Consider the following 22,874-nt stretch of genomic DNA (forward strand, 5'->3'; position numbering starts at 1 on the left):
AGGTTACCCAACCTCTCTCTTTCTCTAGTCCCATAAAATATACCTTTTGAGCTGCCATTCCACTTATCAGCAAACTGGACCCGGGTTTTGTAGGTCATGTTTAAAATATCCAGATTCTTCATAGGTCTGCAGCCCTATGTGTAGGTTAGAAGCACCTGAATCAGGATAACCGAGGTAGCCTCAGCTGGCAAAGATGAGGCTACCCAGAGTTGCTGCTGGTGACAGAGTAACATGGATCTGTACCCCACATCATCTGTACTCACCACCAGAGGTCCACAGAGGAGACTAAATTAAAAGCGTACCAACCTCCACTTAGATAAAACACGAGCACACGTAAGGCTGGGGGTGCGCATACACACACACAGATGGTCCACTGTAAGTCTAAAAAGATGTTCCTCTCTAAAGACAAGGAATTTATCATAGCAGCTAAAGTCCAATACTGCTTTTGTTCTTGTTGTTTAATTCCCAGAAGGGTCAGCTACAACGTGTCTCTCCAGGAAGACTCCACAATGAGAAAAACAACCCAGAGTTGCTTCTTACTGATCATCCTTCTAATTGTAAGTATGAAAAACAGAAGTGCTCATAACACTTGCCAAATTCAAACTTGTAGTGATGTTCAGAAAAATGAGTACTGAGTTGTATTTGTTATACTGCACAGGTGAAGGAAAGAGTTACCTTCCTGATAAATTTCAAAATAAGCTTAATAAAGTTTCTAAATAAGTTATCTCATAGAAGTTCAGACTTGAAATCATTGTTTTCTGGTGAGACAGAACTGCAAGTCTGAAGAAGATTGTGCATATGGCTTTCCATTTCTATGTTTTACAAGCTACAACATAGCAGTGACATGGAAACTTAAGTGTTTGAAAACTTCCTTGATGATGTTGTGTGAGACAAACTACAACTTCCATGTTGTAGAGACAGGTCTAGGAGACATGTTGGGTAACACTAGCAACTGCAGTCTCTGGATTGTTTATTGGATTGTGTACCTCACAGAATCACATAATATGCTGAGTATTCTGGTATTTGTGACTGCTTGTGGCTGTTCTGCGTATCCCGCAAGGCTGCACGTGGCAATGCACTGGCTAGGAAATCACCCATGGTCAGAGATGTCTAAAACAAAGAGCCTGAGAGAAACCAGCTTCCCTATGGGTTTGAATCCCAGCTGATCTGCACAGCTTGACAGGGGCCTTGACATAAAAGCAATTCTTCCTGTAAAAAGCCAATGCCAAATAAAGAAACAGTTCGAGTTTATATTTCTTCCCAGTCAAGTGACAGGACTGTAAATATTCTGATAATTAAAATTGCCAACAGCATTTCTGAGCACCTGAGGTGCCTTAACCTACAGCATGGATTTGTAAGTCAACCCAGAAGAACTGGGCTAATCCTTGCTGTGTTGTCCTCAAATCTTTCAAATCTCTCACCCATGTAGCACGTATGCAACGTTAGTTCTGTGCGCATTCCTGCAGTACTCCTGGGCTAGGATTTCTTTAAAAAATTCTTCAGTGAGATCTGCATCCCCCTTTTTTTAAATATCTTTGCACCAGAGGGCTCTTCAGCTTCTGACCTCAATGGATAACTTAAGCACAAGTTTCCTTCATTTTCACTCTTCCATTCTCAATGCGCCTTCTTTTCCCACTGCAGTGGGCATGCTATGGCTTACTTCAATACCTCTTAGATTAATTTACTTTTTGATAGGGGAGAAGTCACAGTTATAGAAATAGACCATGAACAAGCTCTGTTTCCTTGATGACACTTACCATAACGCTGCTGTTATATAGATCAAATATGAAAAGTATTTGCCACCAGTCATTTTCCCGAAGATTTCCCCACCTGTAGCTGACAGGAAACATTCATTTTCTACATTTTATTTGTGGTCTGTAATGAATGAAGAGTGTCTTTCTCTTCCATAGAGACTGTTCCCACTTCGTTGGTTCTTCTATTCACTGCTTGGTTCCAAGACCTGTGAGACATGTCAGCTGCTGTCTGAGATTGAGGAAGACATAATAATTAAAGTGATTTTTTGACGCAGGGTTAAACTTCCACCTCTGTTGTCTACTCACCCCACAAACCATCCTCCAGATCTTTATTCTTTGATGGCTTTGATGGTTTTCATTCATCTTCTCATCTGTGTCCTGCACTCCCAGTTGGTCACTGCAAGCTGTTGCAAAGCAACACAACCTGTTGGGGTCCTTGTGTTTCTCCTCTGGGCTCCAGTCTCTCTGTTTGTGCCATTTGTCCACCTGCAGTGATCACCACTATTGAGTAGGGCATACTTTTACCTGAAATCTCCTTTCTTAGGGTAGCTGTGATTCTCTAATACACTCTTAGTGTTGGAGCACTCCGTGTCCTATATACAGTGTTAGTACTTTGCAGAAGACTTCCTTGGATTCTTCTCATATCTCTCCTTGAATGTTTTGTCATAGACCTTAGTTACTTGATGTGCACAGACACCCCCTCCCCACCATCTCCTTTAGACTTGTCACCATGGGGTTTTGGTACCTTCTGATACAAACCATCTCTCTTATGTATGTCATTTTTTGTGTAGAATAAATAGCACTTCTGTGTACAGGTCTATAATGATTCGCTTTTACCAAACAAAAACTGAAGCAACAGTTGTTCCAAAATCTAATTTAGAAATAGAACTAACTATTATCTTCCTCTATGATGGATTCCCTTGCTTTTGGATGCAGGATAATGCATCACCAGATAGTTCTCTATGCTTCCAAGGGAATATCATCAGAAAATTTAACTGTTCATTATGTCTTAGTTCACTTTATGCCTGTTGCTCTCTAGTTTTTGGCAATTATTGAAAGCCACAGAATGTGATTGAGATTTATTTCCTTAAACACATGAGCCCCTCTGTGCTGGAGCAATTAGTTGATCTCCTCAATGCACATTTCTCTTCACAAGAAAGATGGAGCATCAACACAGTGTGCCCAGCAGCATCAAACTGCAGAGAATGAGGAAGACGAAGTAGGTTTGGGTCTCTTTCCAGTGTGACCAATCAATTTTGCAGGACATTGAGGGAAGAGATTTGTATTCTCTTCATTATTTTGTCAAATAAGAACTGTCATTTAGTGCCTACAAATGATAGTTTGTTCTTACTCTGGAAATGAGGATTGGTGGAGAAAATTTTCTCACATATTCTGATTTTGTGTCTGGAGCCATCCACAAAGTGCACAGTAAGGACTAAATGGATGCTGCAGCTGAAGGACACACTATTTTCAATTAGGTCAATTAGACCAAGATTGTATTTTAAAATAAATTCATTTTGAGTAAAAAACAAATTGTGCAAGTTCATTAGATCTGAATCTGTCAAATTATTTCCAAGCCTCAGTCACAAAGCTATACAGAGTCAGGTGCTTCTTGCCAACTCCTGTTAAGTCTTGGCAATAATTCCCATTCACAAAACATTGAAAATTAATTATATGAAAACCTAAATGTAATTTTCAGTAACTGCACAAATTGGTGTTTTTTGGAATACAGTTGTGGCGTGGCAAATTCAAATCTCCAGAACCCATTAGTGAAGCACTTGCCACACGTTTGATCCTCACATGGGGTGGTGGGGCCATGTGCTTCCCTGGCCTCCTGCCACTTGCCCAGCTCCACAGCTCTCACCACTGGTCTCTAAAACCCGTTTCTGTGCAGGTACTGTAAGAACAAGCCTTTTCCTGCTTAGACAGCAACTCTTCCAGCATCTGGTCCAGAGCAGGTCCTACTCTCCAGTGAGCCAGAAGAGCTGATGATGATCTGTCACAGCCTCCTTCATCTTCCTTCATCAGAACTTGCTTGCTGTCTGGCACCACTGGGAGCCCAGGGGCTTCCCCAGCCTTGGATGATGAGATCCTCCTGGGTCTTATCACCTGAGACCATGCCTTTGGAAGCTGTTGATGTGAGTTAGTATTTCCCTGTGTAACCATGGGTTGCTTCAAGCTGTAAGTACACTGGCAAGTTCTGAAGCTGTTCTCACACAAGGAAAACTCTGGAAAGCAATCTGCTGGTATTTTAAGATGAGAATTAGTGTGAGAATTTGAGACTCAAGCTGCTCAGTTTCCTGAGAAAGGAATGCTGTATTCTGCTCTATTCACCCAGTTTCAGGGGTGATCAGCAAATTTTGACTACATCTTTACTTATTTAAAAAATAAGGCTGTTGCTATGCAGCTGATTGCCCTAAAGAGGCCTCTTGCAAGATGATAATCAGGGCTGCAAGCAAAAATCTGTTAAATATTCTGCAACCTTTCTGTAAGCCCACAGCTTGCATCGGGATAAACTGCAAGTAAAGCTTCCTCATGTGAGCAAATCCTGCAATGGCAAAGGACTGTAAGATTTGTGAGCTGCTTTTCATTACAACTGCCTTATCTTCATTTACTGTGACTGCTAATCTTGTGCTTGTTTAAACAGCTGCCAAAATCCGCCGTGTTAGTTGTATAGGGTGCCACCGAGATAATTACCATCCTGCTCCAACATAGTAGAGTACGAGAAAATTTTAACATTCAATGGTTAAGTAAAGCAAGTCATGTTGTGGTATTTCCCCAAAGAAATTGTCTGCTGTTTCCTAGCACATTTGTGATGGATAGAAATTATTATATTGAGTACCATACACTAATGACTTTCCTAAGGCATCACAGTTGTTTTCTTCTCTGTCCTAACACTAGCAGCTGTGAAGAGTAGTTCAAACATTGTCAAAGTATGAGAGAGGCTCTGCCACCAGTCTAAATCATGCCGAGCTCTCTCTCGAAGATGTGATATAGTGAAGAACAGGAGCTTAGTGATCCACAAAGCAGTGACTACACATAGCAGTTCTAAAAGAACTGTACATTTGAGCTATTGAAATCAATATCAAATAGTTGGAGCATACAGAATTTGAGCTATATTTTGGCTGAACTCAACAATAAATGTTACTAAATTACTGTATTTAGTGGAAGGAGGAAAAAAGCAAAAGTAAAGAAAACTACAAATATCTTCTTTTCCTAAATGTCATGTATTGTTACAGTTAGTGTCCTGCAAGCTCCTTGATGGCAGAAGAAAAATATTTGGGGTTACTTGTTCATCATATGCAATATTTTGTGGGGAAAAAAGTGAAGGAATTTTATGCTTGCTTTATCTGGATTCTCCCTTGCAGAAATGGGCACAGTGTTGCGGAGGTTAATAGCAGTTGTCTGTCTTACAGAAACAAGGACACTATCTGTTCGTTCCTGTATAATTTAATAATGAAGCCAAGTTGCTTTATCTAGATTCTTTTATTAATTCTAGGTATAAAGTGAACTTCAGCATTATCAGAATCTTGGTTTTTCTCCTTGTAATGATAATTTGTTTTCTTATAACAGTCATTTGTCACGTGGTGGCTTGGTGGTCGTATGTATGACGTCATTTACTTGGACTTTTAGGAGTGACATCATATGTACGGCTGCTAAACTGCTGCATGGGACATCACTTAAACAATTTTCTTCTGAAGAAATGATACCAATCATTTTCAGGCAATGAGCACATCAATTATTAAGTTGTGAATTATTTGTTTCTCTTTAATAAAGAATATTTATAAATGAATGAGGCATTCCTTTACTGTATCAACATCATTTATATTTCCACCTAAAATAACGGATGATGGATGGATGGATGGATGAATGGATGGATGGACGGATGGACGGATGGGAAAGCTTTTTAATATGCAGTAATGGACTCTGAACATTCAAAATCTGTTCAATGCTGTAGGTAGTTACCAAGTCAAAATTACTTACTCTTGGCTTTTTTATGGTGAAAACATGCGTTTTAAATCTTAATTCCTAAAATGCATAGATATAACAATTAAAATATAGTAGCAGAGGTGATTCCAATCATTAATTCCCTGAGAGCAGATACAAACATAGACACACAGATTCATGGTACACTCCCAGCCTCTCCCAATAACATGGTACACACTAAGCTTTCCCTCCCATGTAATTATGCCCAAAATCCTGCTACTTCTGATAAGAGAATAATGACCCAGAGATGTCTTTCTGACCCATTTGCCCTTTTCTGACCCCTATGATAAGGAGTGCAGGAAGACTAAAACAAATAACAGCATCTCACATGACAAACTGTAGCAAGATTTTTGTCTGACTTAACTGCAGGAATATAAGGCTGGATCATCAGCCCACTGAACTTACTTTAAGAGGTCAGGCTTTAGGCTCTGGATCCTAGAGTGGTGTCTCTTACACATGGTAGAAAAAACAGCATTTCAAACAGGGATGTGGCTTCTCAACCTCCAGCAAACCACCAAATTAATATTTCATTAATCTACTGAAATGGAAATCTGATCTTAAGGTAGAAAAAATGGTGTTCAAGCTTCCAAGGCCAGCTCTAGGCAAACAGAAATGAGGAGTAGCAATCAATGGGAAGAGCACATTTAAAGGGCATATTGCAGATGAACAATACCAGTGACATACCTATGTATGACCCCTTAATTTGATTTCCCACACAAGCTATTCAATTTCATAAAAAGTGCCTAGAAAGATATTTGGACAATTAACTTTGAAAATCTGTAAATTTAATGTTATTATTCAAATTTTTATCCAAGCTTCAGTTTTTCTGTAGGCCATTAAGTGATTTCCACTGATGAAGTAAGTCCCATTGAGCTTTAGTGACACGTCATCCATATTTTTAATCTTTCTGAGTGAATTCCTGTCCTAAATGTAGGCAGTAGAAATTTTGCTGGCAATTTCACCTGGGCCATGATTGCCTTGCACAGAGGCAGTAGAATGGGTCTCCTGGTTACATGGTTGAGCACTTTTAAATAATTCTGTGCGCAATCCAAGACATTTAGTCTATCCACCACCACAGGTACTCTTTGCCTTCAAGTATCAAAATATTTGCGTTAAACTGTACCCAATAAGAGATGACTTCGTCAGGAATTATACACAACAAGTCTCTTAAACTGACCTTTAAGAGTAGGCAGTCTTTGGTGTCTGAATTGTGTCTTACCCCCCCAAAATTATCACCCCACACATAGCTGTGTTCCCAAACTGACGCAGAGGAACAGAGAAATTGTCAAGAACAGAGGCAATGCCACAGAAGTCCTCGGAACTTTCTTTGATGATACTGATATTCCTCTCTTTAATATAAACAACTTGGAACTGAGGTATTATTCAAAATAAAAATGGGGAAAATTAGCATGGAGTATCTATTAATCACTTCAAGAAAGCAGAGCCTGAGACGGTACATGGATGTGAAGGGCTAAGATAAAAATGAGGGTGTCCGAAGAACCTCATCTGTGCTTTCAGGATGCTGGATTCAGGATATTGCTTGGCTGGTTTTTAAAATGATTCTCATGAACTCCAGCTACTCACTTTAATCTTTTTATAAGTAAGGGATCTGTGATGTTTCGCTTCACTTCTGTATTTCCTGTTCTGGCTTTCTAGATACTTAATTTTTCACTTGGATGGCCAGATGAAATGTTCCAGATGGCTTCATTGTCCAAGTATATATTTGTCTGGGGGGTAAACATACACATAAAATTTATTTCTGCCAGAAAATATCTTCCTTTTTATTCCTCCTATTTTATTTCAAGCACCTGTTTAAGTGCAACAAGATTAACTGCCTCCAGGTCTTCCAGCTAGCAGTTGTATACATTTGAGAATGAAAATGTTTGTGTCAAAAGAGATTAGATTAAATTAAGAAAATATAATTAATTAGATATATGAGTATATATCCTGACATGGTTTGTATCAGGATAAAAGTAATGGCTTTTTTTTTTTCCAACCAAGTCAAACACTGTGGTTTCACTGTGTATTTTACCAAGGTGTTTTAGTGTGCAAATGGGGAAAAAAGGTAATGTATTTATGCAATACAGTTGCCTGTGATGTGCAATTTAAAAAGGGGAGGAAAAGTGTAAGAAGTAAGCTGATATTTGAATTTTCAAACCTGTTATGTTTTCAATTTGCGCATCTACAAGTGCTTGCTTAAAGATCTGTGTACTGGCATTTGCTGCTAAAATGGTAAAGTTTGCATATTTACGACAGTCCTAGATTTTGAAGCCTGCAAATGAGTCTGTATGTGTTGGTGATGGCTTTAGTACTGTTTAGTATAGGGGAAGATAGAGGGTCATGCAAGGAAAGTGCCACAGCAATGTTCTTTTTCTTGGGAAAGCAGAGGAACTAACTTTGCCTGTCACCTTCATGCAGAGAAGTTTCCTGATATAGGATTGAGGCAGAACAGAACTAACTAAAGCTCCACACTCTCATTTCCACTCACAGACCTGAGTTGTACAACTGACGGATGGATGGATGGCAAAAAACCATGACTGACTTTGCCTTCCAGAGGCAATGATCCTTCCCTTTAAACTGCAGGTGGTTCAGAATGGGAGAATTCAGAAGATGCCACTAGATTGAAGAGGACTCTGTTATTCAGACTCAAATGTAGGGACTCAAATTTAGGTACTTAACTAGGAACTAAGGCCAGATATTGAGGTTTAAACTCTCTGCCCATTGTTTCTATGACCTTAGCAGTTGAAGAAGTTCGAAGCAGGTGGCATAAAACATGAAATAATCAGTTCCCAGGCTGTGGCACTGAGGTATTTTGTCTGCAGTCAGGAAAAAAATGGGCACAAGTGAGCAGAAATACATGGGTGTAATTTTTGGAAGATACAAAATTCTTTTGCAGATGCTAAACTGAATAAAAAAATTTTGAAGACTTTATCAAGTATTTAATGGTCCTCTCTTTGCCAAGAAAAAGGGCTTGGTTAAAATCTTGTGGTTTTAATGAGGTAAACTAATAAAATTCAGCATTTACTTTGCAAGCAGTACAAGGCCCATCATAATACTAAACAGGTGCAAATAAAAGGCCTTTGAAGAATGCAAAATATATTTCTGGTCCCCACTTTTTTTAATTTTATCCTCCTGTTTTATTCAGTTGTACTAACAGTTTTTCCTTTCTGTACAGAGAATTGTTCCAAGTCTTTCTTCTACTGTAAATTATACTGATCCTACATTAGAACCTGTAGTAACAGAAAATTCAGTCATACGACAGAAGATAATAGATTCACAGTTCAAATGCTATGAGAGGATGAACAGAGCTCCTCCATACAAGAAAAAAGGTAAAAAGGATTTAAAAAAAAATCTGTCTGTATTTTGCCATGCTTGGTTATAGAACTATAAAGAAACGTTTTCTTCTGTATGCTAACCCATACTCTTCCTCAGGGTGCACTTTCCTTCCCACAAACAGTAATCAAAGTCACACTTACATCCTCCTAAGTGCAAAGAAATAAAAAAGCCCGGAAGGAGCCCAGGGAATGAACAATGCTTCCTTCCTCCATTATCCACGTTTCTTGGTCAGTGCTTTGCTGCTTGAATGTCTCTTGTTCTTGCTTAGAGAATGGCATTCTCCAGAACCTCTCAGCAAGCTCACACAAAGACCTGATTGTGAATGGGGAATCTCTTAAATATAAATGTTGTTCTGTTTGCTTTACTCTCTGTTTCAATTTTTTGTCATTTGTGTATTGTCTGCTGGTTGTCATGCTCTGTACCAACACAGAAGTTCCAGACATTCCATATTCAACAGTAACACTAGCAAAAATAGGTTTATAAGGCACTGAGCACTCATCTTTACTAAATATGAGGCATATGTGAAGGGTGATAAAAAGAGAAATGACAAAAAACAGTGGTGCTACACTTACATAGTATAAAGCAGGATTTCTGTTTGGGACTCAGTGTTCTGGTCACTTTTTCTTATAGAAGATATAGAAGATATGAGGAGGCTAGAGAAAAAAATAACAGAGGAGTTGTGAAGACTCATGCAAGTAAAGAACAGAGATACTGAGGACATAGTTTAAAGAGAAAACACATAAAAAAACCCCACTAATAAAAACACGCATATATATATACACATCCATGGTGTATATATATGTGTGTGTGTGTGTGTATATGTATATATACATATATATGTATACATATATCCATATATATATATATATATGTAAGTATACATATATATCCTGTTAGTTACCTTGAAAGACACAGTCCACAATGTATAGATTGACACGTGCTATTTTTTTTATTTATCAGGCAAGGCAGAGGATTTAAAGATAGAAATTCCCTCCAACCCCTTTCAACACTGTCTTTCAAATACAAGCTCAAGTTGGAAACAGTGTTTACTCTTGTTTTTCTTCATTATTACAAAAATACTCCTCAAAGTCTTTCAGATACATTTCAAAGCTATAGAAAAGCATGACAGTACCTGAAGGAAAAATAACCAGGTGTTGAGATCATGATTGGTTATTTAAGTGAAAAATAGCATTAGCATATTTAACTTGATAACAGAAACATGTATGTGCATAAAATCTTAGAAAATTAGGTAAAAGTATGTATAAAAATGTCTTTTCTGAACAACATCTAATCTGGAAAATATTAATTTAGAATTATTTATGCTTTCAATTTTTAATCCACAGCTATTTTGACTTATAAGTATTTATTGGTGCAAATTTGAACAATTCAGATGACTTTTTACAGCCTTTTTGCTTTAGTAAGAAAGCTTATCTATGGATAGTTTCTAAAGCACCAGAAGCAATTAGCTATCCATATTTTATTAACTTTCAGAGGTACCTTCTAAATAATTCTTCAAAAATCAACCTACATGGTCATAGCAGCCATTCTGACACTTCCTCAGGACCAGAGTAAAAAAGCCAAGATGTACCTTCTCATTCTATTTCCCTTTAACCTGATGGTCATGATGATAAATACCTTTTCCCACACCACAAACTGATTTTAAATTGAAAATAACTAAGTGTAGGCGGTTTTTTAATACATTTCTTTTATAAGTCCACAATGAGTCATGTTACACATTACAGCAAGCAGTCTTACAGAACAGTTTCTGAGGACCACAGTAGGTATCATCTCTGTTGGGGATCAAGAATGAGCTGTGTTCTGCCTCCCTCACTTTGCCGCTGCTTGTGGGGGTGGAAGTATCCCTTGTAAGCGACACAGCCTCGACTGCACTACCTTCCCAGAAGATGCATGATGAGGACAGGATCACAGCACACCTACCTAGGCAAAATCAGCAGGCAGAATCTGCCTGTTACAGATCAGTCTTGCATCTGCTTCACTGGACATGTAGGTACTGATCTCTGGTGCTGAAAAAGGCAACAGCCTTACAGGGACCTGTCTCTGCAAATGTTGCTTTTAGTGGGATGTCCCCACGAACTCTTCCTTACCTTTACCTTTCAAAGACCCAATTTTCAGACCTACTGAACAGCAGAAGGTGAAATGAAAAGTGGGTGCCTAATAGGTCTTTGGTTACCACTAGTGTAGGTACTTACAGCTGAGGACAGAAGGAGGATCAAGAAGACAAATTTTTAGGATCAAAAGCTACATTCAGAGCTCAATTCAACAGGATTTAAAACATAACTTTCCAGTAAAATGAACACAACTAACATCAGGTCAGCAAAAACAAGTTCCTTGTAGCCCCTGAATGCTGCTCTAAGTGTAACAATAATAAAGGAATTTATTACAAAAAGAAAACCTGATTGTCTGCAGGCAGCAATATTCCTCAAGAGGCTAGAAAAGAACAGTTCAGGAGTGACCGTGTGTTGAATTAACTCCTGAAACCCTCTTAAATGTCCAGGTCTGTTCTGCAACCGAACATGGGATGGCTGGTTGTGCTGGGATGATACACCTGCTGGAAGGATCACTGCTCAGAATTGTCCGGATTATTTTCCAGACTTTGATCCAACCGGTACAGTATTTCTTTTTATCATTTTATCTTTTGAAGGATGTCTTCAAAACATTCATGCCATTGAGAGGATGCATGTTTGCAGTGAGGTTTTTGCAGCACTGTGAAATCTTAGGGTATTTTGGTTGAAATTGAAACATATCAAGGTTTTGGGTTACCTAATTTATATATTTTCATTTGTAAAATATTTTATATGTATTTATGTAAATATAATATAAACCATGGATTTATGAAACCTAGTTTATGAAAATGTCAACTTCTGAGTTATAATATCAAAATATTTTTAGCACCTCATTCTAAGTTTTTATAATGAAGAGAAAATGATTATTTGTGTGAAATATGTGTCAGCATGTTCTTTGTGCAATTTTTATTGGAAAGTATCATTTTATAGAAGATAAGCAGAATAACATTCTTTCAGTCTCTGAGTTTCAGTTAATAATTGAATTCTTCATACGAATACTAGTAGTCAGACTGAGAGAAGTAATTCAAAAAAGTTTAAAAGGAAAATGAAAGGGAAAATCAAGGACAGGAATATTGCAAAATAGATATGAGGAAATATTAGACACAAATTTAACTCCAGTTTGAAGAGAGTTGTGTGTTCCATGCTCAGGACATGTTGCTTATAGGTAGTGCTTGATGCCACAGTGTGCTAAATTCCACATAGTCACAGTGCACCAAATGCAGTTAAAATCTATGAAATTAAACATTTGGGAAGGAGGGCATATAAATCTAAAAATTTTCAACAAACTTAAGCCAAAATGTATGTGCCCAACTGGAGATGAAGGAAACAGACCATCGCATCTCTGTGAGTTAATTACCAAGTACCATTAGCAAAAACTGTTGATCTTCTAGAGCATATTGCCTGTTTAGAAAACAGAGTAGTTTCCATGTTGGATCGAACCCGGTATGCATTTGGCTGAAACCCATTTGCAGTACCAGCCAGATTGATCTGTGTTTCTGTTCTTCATAAATGAAGCTGTCCATGATTAGAGAATTCACACAGCAAGTGGGACACTTCTAGTGTCAGACCCAGTCTGAGGGAATTCAAAACTACATTCCATCTTTGGTGGAGGAATGTCCCTCTTTCCAGTGGAATTAGGCCTTGGACAGGATGGATTGAAGGAAGTCTGTGTGCTCAGGATTTCTGTGCCTGGAAAATGAGCTCATGTGGCAGGGTCTTCTCTTTTGTGCCCTTTTTTTGCTTTCTGACACAGAAGTCTTGACCTCTTTTCTGTACAGTGTCATAGTTTTTAAAGAGGAGTCTTGCAGGAGGGTCATGCTCATGGCTTATCATTGGAGCACCTTGGGGACACAGACTGAGGAACTGAGACCCTCAGCTGGAGAACTGACTTTTGCTTAGGTCTCCCTCTCTGTGGACAAGTGCTTCAACCATTACAGTATTTTCTCAAAGCATTCCAAAAGAGCATTTTAAAAGAATTGACCAAACCTGGTTCAGTTCCCAGACAGAAGTGCCCAGGTTCAGAAGAGAACTTGACGCTCTGGATCCTGAGGTTGCACAAGCCTCTTCGTGCATGCATGTTAGAGGTGCCTCTTGGATGGGGCCTCTACCTTCTGCTTCAGCCCCCATTTTATTCATGGTATCCTCCCATAAGGCAACAGCCCCTTTTATGAATAGAAAAATTTACTACAAGGCTTCTGCTTTCTCTGCTTCTATGGGTTTTACAGAAGAAAAAAAAAACAAAACATGTGGCACTAACAGTCACCAATAGGTATACTCCATGCAATGCTCAGCTTATACGTGCAAAGATGGGTGTTGGGCAGCCCTGTGATCACACATTTCCCCAGCTATTCAGGGTCCTCATCCCTCATGGACGGGGATGATTACAGAGCCACTCTCCTGCTCATTCCCAAGCCACCTATTCTCAGCTTTTCCACTTGTCTGTCTCCAATGACTTGTTCTGAACTAATTGCTCCACTGCAACAGCACTCTTCAAAGTAACACTTGAAGCCATCCATGGAGAAGGATCTCGCTCCACTTACTAATGCTTATTAACGCCAAGGCCTGTGGCTCATACAACTGATTGCAAATCACTCCTTAATGTGCAGATGCCTGTCACAGAGTTTGGCCCACAGTGTGTATGTACTGCAGTTACTCATTCTGGCATGCTTTAAAAGTTGAGATTTAGGAATTTTTTAGTATTCCTGTACTCTGTACAGACCCATAGGAGGAAAAGCCTCCTCCAGTAATTAATTCCCTACTGTTCTCTCTGCTGTCCTCTTAAAGAACATTACCTGTGGTCTTCTGGACCCAGTATTTTCCTCTGGTACATCTCTTTTCTCCTTTTCAGCACCTCTGTCATCCTTTTTGCCTGCATCCTGATCAGTCAAGTGCCTGCATCCTGGTCAGTCAAGTGGCTGCATCCTGGTCAGTCAACCCTGTTTCCCTGGCTTGGCAGCAGCCCAGCATCTCCTGGTTGAGCTAGAGCTGCTTTCCTAGAATAACTATTGGGTAACCCAGCATGTGTTACAGCTATGGCATCAAACCAGTGGGTAGTCAGCCTTTGCTTTACAGGGGGCTAGTTGTCACATGGGGACTTGATAAAGTAGGAGGGAGACTCAGGGAAGTCAGAAATCAGGGGGGTGTCTACAAGTCTATCAACTGCTAATAGAAGTGGCTGCCACATACAGGTGGCCAGAAGCACAGACTGAGCTGTCCTGAGAAGTCTGTCAGATTTTGTGTTACAAGTCATTATTTCCTTTGGTAACTTATTCCTGTTAAAGAAAATACAGTTGAATTTTCCACTGAGAAACAGAAAATTCATCCTGAAGAATAACATTTTCCCACGATGAAAACTGTAGTGACTGTCAGATTTCCTCCCCATTGAGGTTCTGATATGCAACCACCTCAGCACATATTTTAGGCATGTAAGTAACTCCATGGATTTCTGAAGCAAGTATTTAATACTGTGCTGCTTTGGCCAGCACCAAGACCTGCAGAACCACTGCATATTAGCATATTGATGGCTAAGTCACTTCATTAGAGACCATGTATAGCTTCAAGTCCTGGAATAAAATGATGTCTTTCATATATATTTTTCTCTTTTGATACTTATGTCATTTGTAATTGGAAAAGTGAAACATTACCGGCAGCATAGTAATGAATCCTCCTCCTGTCTGCATCTGTGCATCCCATATACCAGCTCTCTATATTTGATCCCCAACAATATTCAGTGTTGATGCCAAGAGGAAATCACTAGAGTATGTTAGAAAGTAAACAAGGTGAAATCATATTCTGAAGAAAAGAACACAGAAACAAAACAAAGGGGAACAATCTCAGTGGTCTCTTCATTTTTTTCCTGACAACTTCACAGTTAGCTACTGCACTTATTATACTGAATTTAGATCTGTTCTTACTGGATAGAAATCTGTGTTCTGAAAGAAGCAATCTCCTTCTAACAGTGAACATCATGCACAATGTGATAATGCATGAAAACAAATCAATTTGTCTGGAAAACATAACAAGACCTACTGCTTTCATGCCAGTGACAGCAGGAAATTCATTGTCTAGTCCATTCCTGACTGTGAAGCTCTGAGCAGGGATGTTTCATATGCCCCTATTCAGGCAACATGCACAGTTCCTCTTGAATTGTATTTTATATTCATATTTTACACAGGTTAATCTTTGGTGTAATCCCTCTGAAATGGTTCCAGGTCACACTGCAATTGGTAAGAGTTGAGTTTTATGGGAATGTAGTATGTAATTCATGCTGCCAGTATTCTTACTGATGGAAAAAAGGAAAATATATTGTGGATATAATGGCCTTCTAGCAAGACAGGTTTGCCAGGGGCAACAGGAGGAGCTGAGCACTGCCCTGTGTCATATGTGGGCTGTTGGGTTTGTGGCAGGGGAGCGTTATATTGCCCACCTCTCTGTCCTTATACAGTGCATTTAGTTAGGATTAGTTTGGTGCAGTCACATACCTATGGAGCTGAATGTGCAAGTTTGGTGTGGCACATATACCTTTTTGTTTCATTTTCATTCCCTTTATTCTTTGGCAAAGAGCAGTGCTTAAGAGCAGTAGCCTTTGTGAGAGGAAGCTGCATTTAGCAAAATTCCCCTCAGTTCTCCACTCATTTGGGTTTCTGTCTTTAGTTCTCTTTTGTAAACTGTTACTCATGACTCTTCATGAAGCTCCAGGAGCAGAGTTTCTAGAAGTGTAGTTTGGAAACAGACCCATATGTATCCATAAGCAATTACTCAGTTGATGATTAATATGTTGTTACCTCTCACAATCGAGGAAGATGGAAGTACAGCCTTGTCTTCCTGCTCTGACGCTGGGAGAGCCCTTCTCTTGCTGCCACAAAATGCAAATTTCATGACTGACTAAAATAGACAGCTCTGGATTTCTGCTGGTCGTATTTTCTTGTCTTTTCTTGTCTATTGTTATCTTACTTAGATAACGATAAGTAAGACAAATCTGAACAACTCTTTGTACAGCTGCTTTTTTCTCCTTCTGTGTCTTTCTGTCCTGCTTCTTAGCAGGTTTGACAGCTGTATTATAAAAATCAATTCTTATCCCCACAGTGCACAATATGATTCTTTTATACTGATTCTGGTTCTGCTGACTAAGACACTCTGAAGATAGTGATAACTCTTCACTTATTGGGACACTGGAATTGAAGTTTTCTAGGTTCTCCATTGCATTATAAAGGATGATTTTTTTATTTATGAAAAAATTTCTTCCAGCATATTTTACTGAGTATGTAAGTAAATCAGATGTGTTACATCAACTATTCCCTCATCTGCAAAAATAAGCACTGCACAGGTCTATCCAAATGGCAAAGAATCCAATGTCTGGTATGAGCTGAGCAAGCACTGCAGCAGTGGATAACTTTGTTCTACTTCCAGCTTATAACTCAGCAATAAATAAAAAACTGATGTTTTAACGTGCTAGCTATAGAGCTGGTGTAAATGTAAAAAGCCTAATTGATAGAGCTATCATATGGTTCCAGAATTATTAAGATATTCATTACATATGAATTACTGAGGGTTTTTTATGAAAATAGGATTCATAAAAGCACTATTGGTGGCACAAACAATATACACACAAAATTATTGCTGCTGATTAATCTTTCAAGACACTTCATTGCTCCCATGAAACTGACCCTTTGGACAGGATTTCTCTCATCTGTTTTTCCCAGACAGCTCTGGAATGTCTTCTTTCTAAGCTGATGGCATAGATTCTGCCCAACTGCCTATGAATTACATAACTTTTAGGTTGCTAAAGTCAGGTGAGATGAATCCCACACAATGCCACTGTTCTTTGGCTTTGAGTAATGTGATGCTCAAGTGGTACCCTATCCAAGCTGATAGGGTACAGATAAAGCCTAAAAAATTAGCTTTTACATAGTATTTTAATAATCTTAAAGTCCATGCTTCCATTTTATCTTGCGAGTGTTGTCTTACCCATCCTTGCATATGTGTATTTCTTCAGACTTTACCATATTCTTCTGGTTAGCATAAAAAAGCAAACGCGTACCCAGATTCATAATAACCCTCCTGCTACTGGCCCACTGTATAATAACTTGGAACAGAACAGTGGCTGAGTTGCAGGCTCACAGCTTTGTTTCTGTGTAAAAGAATAGACTTGTGAAGAGATGTTTGAGATGTTTGAGTCCCTGGGATGGACAGTAAGGAGGGCTTATCCCCCAGTTCTATATTCTGACATCAGAGCAAGAAATCTGCAGGGGATTGGCACTTTCAGACTAGGATCAGTTGTGTTTATCTGACTTCAAGAAAAAGTATGAGACTAAAGGTTTATCTCTAAGGCCGCATTAAACTCTGTCAGAGTGCCTAGCTAGGCACTGAAGTACAGAGATGATGGATGACATTGCCATAAATACTCTGTAGCATATTAACAAAAGCCATGCACTTTGCAGAGTGCATGGGATAGTAGGTGCAATGTTTGCACACTGTGTTCCATGGGAACATAACCATTAATCTTTTTTCTATGACTGAAGACTTTTTCCAGCTTTCAATAGTATCTGGCAAAGAGTACAAAGGGAACATTGCTACACAGGCAGTCTGAGATTATCTCCAAGCGATGGAAGGCTCAGATAACATGTACTGTTCCTCTTGGTATTGTTGATCACATATTGATTTCTAATAATTCCCCCAAAACAATGATTTGAAACCAACAACAATTTCAAAAATATGCTGTGTTCTGGAGGATTGTCTTTTTTTTTTTTTCTGCAATGGCACTGTATAAAGTGTATTTCTAGTCAGTGTAGGAGTAAGCTCAGTCTATACAATCCTTACCTTGCCCTTAAGTTGTATAGAGGGAATACGAATCTTCCAAGTTAATAGAACTATTAGTCATCAGATGAAGAAAAATAAGTGGCAATGTTGACCACAGAAAAATGAAAATAGGTATGTTCAAATGGTAATTGTCTCTGTAAAAGTGTATTGACTAGAAATACTGATAACATAAGTATAAAGCCAATGAAATTATAGAGCTAGAGTAGGCAAAGGAAAGACAAGGTAGACTTTTTTGACTGTTTTAAAAGCCGGACTTGAAAAACATATCTTTCATAAATGTCTGTGTCACTCTCTAAGAAAACATAAAATAGTTTAAGTTTATGATCTTATACTGCCCTTGTTACTTGGGTAAACCTTCCAATGACTCCTTTTTGGCTAATGTTTGAGGGAAGGCTCGAGGAACCAGTCCAAAATTTGACAGGTGATTACAAATGACATCTGTGCCTCAGCATCCAGAGTTTCCCCAGCAGGACTGTGAGTGTGGCTGGGAGGACACAGACACAGCACACATCAGTGCCTGAGGTTACTTTCTCTTCCCTAGACAGCTTTCAACAGCCTCTTTAAAGGGATTATTATCACGTAAATAATTGCATTTGAATGAAGGCTTAGATATATACTCATTCAAGGCGAAAGGAGACAGATAAACAACAATTGTACCACCAGATAAATCTCAAAATAAAAACCAAAATAACAAACCATCAAGATGTATATTAATTGCAGAGGTTGAAAACCATTTGGATTTCATTACACAGATGTTATTTCCAAATAAAGTAATTCCTTTTAATAGATTTTTAAATGTGTAATATGCATAGATTAAAATAACTATTATTGCAATTTTTCATCAGAGAGGGCTTCAAAATACTGTGATGAAACTGGAAACTGGTTCCGCCATCCTGAGAGCAACCGAACCTGGTCCAATTACACCCTGTGCAACTCTTTCACCTCTGAAAAACTAAAGGTATGATGAAGTTAAAGAGGCAGTGGTTGTTTGACAGTGGTTTTGGGCTGGGCTAGCAGTAAGACGTGTGACAGAGAACAGAATAGCCCTATCTTTCATCTTTATTTGTTGCACAAGATTTGAATAGCATTGTTCTTGTGATTTTAGCTTATTAAATTTTTTTGATGAGTGTTCAAACCTAAGTATAGGTTTGCTATGGGGTGCATCATTTAGTAGCAATTCATGTGACAAGTTTTGCAATATTTTTCAAAGGCGTTTTAATTCCTATGATTTTCCCTAATTGTCCAACAGTTATAAAATAATCTTTTAGAATCCCAATTTTGCTTTCTGTAACAATAATATTCTAAGCTATTGATGTCTTCTCTGCAGGGCTGGTAATATTAATGTAAGTTAAAATTATTTTTCTTCAGCAAAGAATATTACCCTGTACTGACTCTCTTTCAAAATAAATATTTATGAAGGTACCATTAATCTAGAAAAACCTACAAGCATGAACACATTTAACTTTGACAGTTTCACAGAAGTCAATAGACTATTTACAATAAGGAATTAAGCATTTGCATCAATATTTCCACAATTGAGTTGCTAAGCTGAAAGAGAAGGGCTACATATAAGAGAACCAAAAGAAATAAAGAGAGAGAAATCTGAGAAAAGCTTAAAAAAAATCAAGTTAGGGAAGCTCATGAAAATAAACATATTTCTCAAATATGAGTGGAGCTCCAGGAAAATCTGATTACAGATTTGTGACAGAATAGTTTGTGATTATTTGGAATCATGGAAGGAAAAGATTCAAGACATGATTTGATTTGGGATTTGTGTTGGAGGACCTTTTTTTATGCAGCCAAAAAGCAGTATGTAGTTATATTTAGTAATGATCCAAAGAGCCTTGGAAAAGTCTACTGGACTAGGCAGGACATGAATTCTAAAGGTTTTTGTAGCATGAGGAACCATCATGGTAAAATGGGGCTCACCTGTGTGACAAGGAAAGAATAATAGTAACGATATGAGCTCACAGAGGCATTAAATGGAAGCACCATAAAAATATAATTTTTCCAGATGTTGGCACATGTAAGGAGGCAAAAAATTTAGTTCTGTTACCTATTATCCGTGTCTTCTAGAAGAACAATTTTGAACATCATTCAAGCAAAGAGCACACAGAACAGAAAGGAAAATTATACGCACATCATGATTCTTCTGAAATGAAAAATGATGGAAAATGCTGAAAGAATTTATCTCCACAGACATGCCAAGTTAGATTATGACCTTTAATACAAATCCTCAAAAAACAGGAGCGCACTTAATTTGTAGACTATTTCCACATACCTATACATAATATAATTAGCTCGGTAGAAAGTATTACTCTTAGAGAATTCTCTTGCCTCAAGGGAAGAATTCTACGGGAACAAAAAAATAACAGCATGAAAAATCTGAATAAACTTAAAATTTGGGTGTCAGTATGTTATAAGTCCTGTGTGTCAAAAGGGACATGACAGGTTGCTAGTTCAAGGAGTGCAAAATTAGTAAAATAGTTAATTATTTGTTTGAAGTTAACTGAAAATAACAACATGCTATACTTTTGAGACAGCTTATTTAAAAAAAAAAAATAAAAATTCTGGTCAGTGTTTAAAAATGTAATGTTAAACCATATACTTTATTAGCTGACAGTTTAGCCCATTCTGATCTGTCATCATTGCTATTTTTGAAAGCTTTTTTAAGCAGTTCTCATCGTAAGTTTACATGGAGTAATCAAAAATGCAGTTCTGGGTCCCAGATACACAGTTGATTTAGCAGTTGTAAGCTGAAAGTTAGATAGATTGAATAACCAAGAGTCCTCTGGGGTGACACAGAGTTGCACATAGGTATCTGGAGGCCTTTCCTACTTCTAACTGTTTCAGCCTAAGGGTTGTATACAGGATAGGCAGGAAAACAGTACTTTTAAACAGGTCATCTGTAAATTAAATTCAGATTTTAAGAATATATCCATTTAATGTCATGAAAAAACACAGCAACCATGCAGTATGTAGTGGAAGAAATGTCACATGCACACAGGTAAAAACCTCTGCCATTACTCTGTATTCAGAAAGTTGTCTCGTCTTCTCTACACTCAGGTCTGCCCTCTCTGGGATTGCTGGTGCTCTCAGAATAAGTTGTCAAGCATTTGCACTCACTAAAAATGTAGTAGCTAGTCTTTGTGAAGAAAAACTAGGAGACCTAGGGTATTTGCAGTTAATATGCATAGTTCTCTGTAACTTGGTGAATGGTATTTACATTCAGATCCTGTCACTTCTACGTGGTCAGACCAGTGTAAATGGGACTTTGGTTTAAATCTGACTCAGGCCACCACCACCTAGGTCAATGAAAGTAGAAGCTTATTCCAAAGTTGTAAAATGACTGAAGACCAAACTATGTAAGAAGATGTGCACCTTTACTAAAAGGAATGCCTTAATTTTCTGAATTGTTTTCGTATTTGTTCTCAAGGCAAAATTTAAAATTACTTGGAAACACCAGAAAAAAAAAAGTGAATAGCAAAACTTAGGGCTGAATTGTTAAAAGCAATTCCTTTACTCACTGAAAAGAGGGAAAATGCTCATGCATAGCAAAAGAAAAACAAATAAAGTAGAGCTGAAAAGAAAATAAGCTCAGCAGAGGAACTAAGGCCCTGAGTTCCTCACTGTTATCTGGAAGACCTAAGTAATACCTGGAAACTTAGAGGTTTCTCTGCATCAGATCACTGATGAATATGTTGAACAAAAACCCAGCCCTAACAGGAGTCCTGAGGACAGTTAACTACTGACTCATCTCTAAAAAGTGACCATTAAGCTTTTGATACCTGATGTTTAAGTTGCTTTCAACCCATAAAAGCTTTCTACCAATCCTGCAGCAAGCTATTCTCTTTAATAGCTCTTTTTGCAATACTTGTCCTGGGTGTATTGGAAATCTGAATGTATTATGTCTGCTGTGGTCTCCTAGAGCTTGGAAAGTTAGTGACACACAGTGTGAGCAGAGATCTCACCAGTTCCTGCAGTGTAACAGGAACTGATCAACATGTGTAAGAAGCACTTACCATTAGACAGTGAGTCATTCCATTTAATAGATTGCAGACATTAACAGTATATAGAAAAAGAATGCTTGAGAGAAAAATGCAAAATGGGAGATCGATTTTTTAGATTCTTCCTGAGTGAGAAAAAAACACCAAGTGCCTGCAAATTGTTCATGTTTGCCTTTTCATTTTGTTAAATTGCAGATGGCGTTCATACTTTATTATATGGCGATCGTTGGCCATGCTTTGTCTATAACATCCCTGTTGATTTCCCTGGCAATTTTCTTCTATTTCAAGTAAGTGTTTCTTGCAGACATCTTCCTTCCTGAGGGATATCAAGTGGTAACCAAAGAAAGTCTTGGAAGGGGACATGGCAGTGAGAAGCTGCTCTTCTGAGTGCCTTTCTAGATAATGCTGGTAAAGTAATCTCAGCACAGGGTCCTCTCTCCAATGGGACATCTCCCATTGTGTAGCCAAGATCATGCTGTTTTGTTTGTCAAGATTGGTGTAAAAGAGCAGCCCACAGGGAAGTGGTGTAACTGGGGATGGAGTAAGGCCTTTCATTTGCCTGTTGTTCCTTGAAAAGCATGTGCAGACCTTGTCAGGTGCAGTGACTGCACAGGGCAGTGGCTTGAAGCCCCAAGCTCCTGAAGAACAGAAATACCTCCATATGACACTGAAGGACTAAGCTATTGACCTGAGTAGGTTCTTAGAGGACTCAGCCCTAAGAGTGAATCTGAAGTACTGTGCAGCCTGCCATCATCATTAAAAGGAAAAACAGTGATGTGCTGTATCAGAACTTTAAAAGAGACTAAACTGATACTCACTGAAAGCATTGCAGCTACTGCATGGCAGTTTCACTGGAGCATTTAAATCTTGTTCTTTGGTGAACCTGT

General features: G+C 38.4%; 1 protein-coding gene across 1 annotated transcript in view; it reads left to right on the forward strand.

Moving 5' to 3' along the window:
• CALCR (calcitonin receptor) overlaps nt 1-22,874 on the forward strand; it is a 160,100-nt gene that overhangs the window by 91,602 nt on the left and 45,624 nt on the right. Inside the window, exons 3-7 of the mRNA XM_051802185.1 lie at nt 470-557; nt 8,917-9,070; nt 11,593-11,703; nt 18,826-18,938; nt 22,183-22,274. Of these exons, the coding sequence (XP_051658145.1) occupies nt 510-557; nt 8,917-9,070; nt 11,593-11,703; nt 18,826-18,938; nt 22,183-22,274 (518 nt within the window). The 5' untranslated portion in view covers nt 470-509. The remainder of the gene's footprint in view (nt 1-469; nt 558-8,916; nt 9,071-11,592; nt 11,704-18,825; nt 18,939-22,182; nt 22,275-22,874) is intronic.

This window comes from Manacus candei, unplaced genomic scaffold (genome assembly GCF_025592945.1).
Source record: "Manacus candei isolate 608988 ecotype Guabito, Panama unplaced genomic scaffold, ASM2559294v1 h1tg000056l, whole genome shotgun sequence".
Taxonomy (NCBI): domain Eukaryota; kingdom Metazoa; phylum Chordata; class Aves; order Passeriformes; family Pipridae; genus Manacus; species Manacus candei.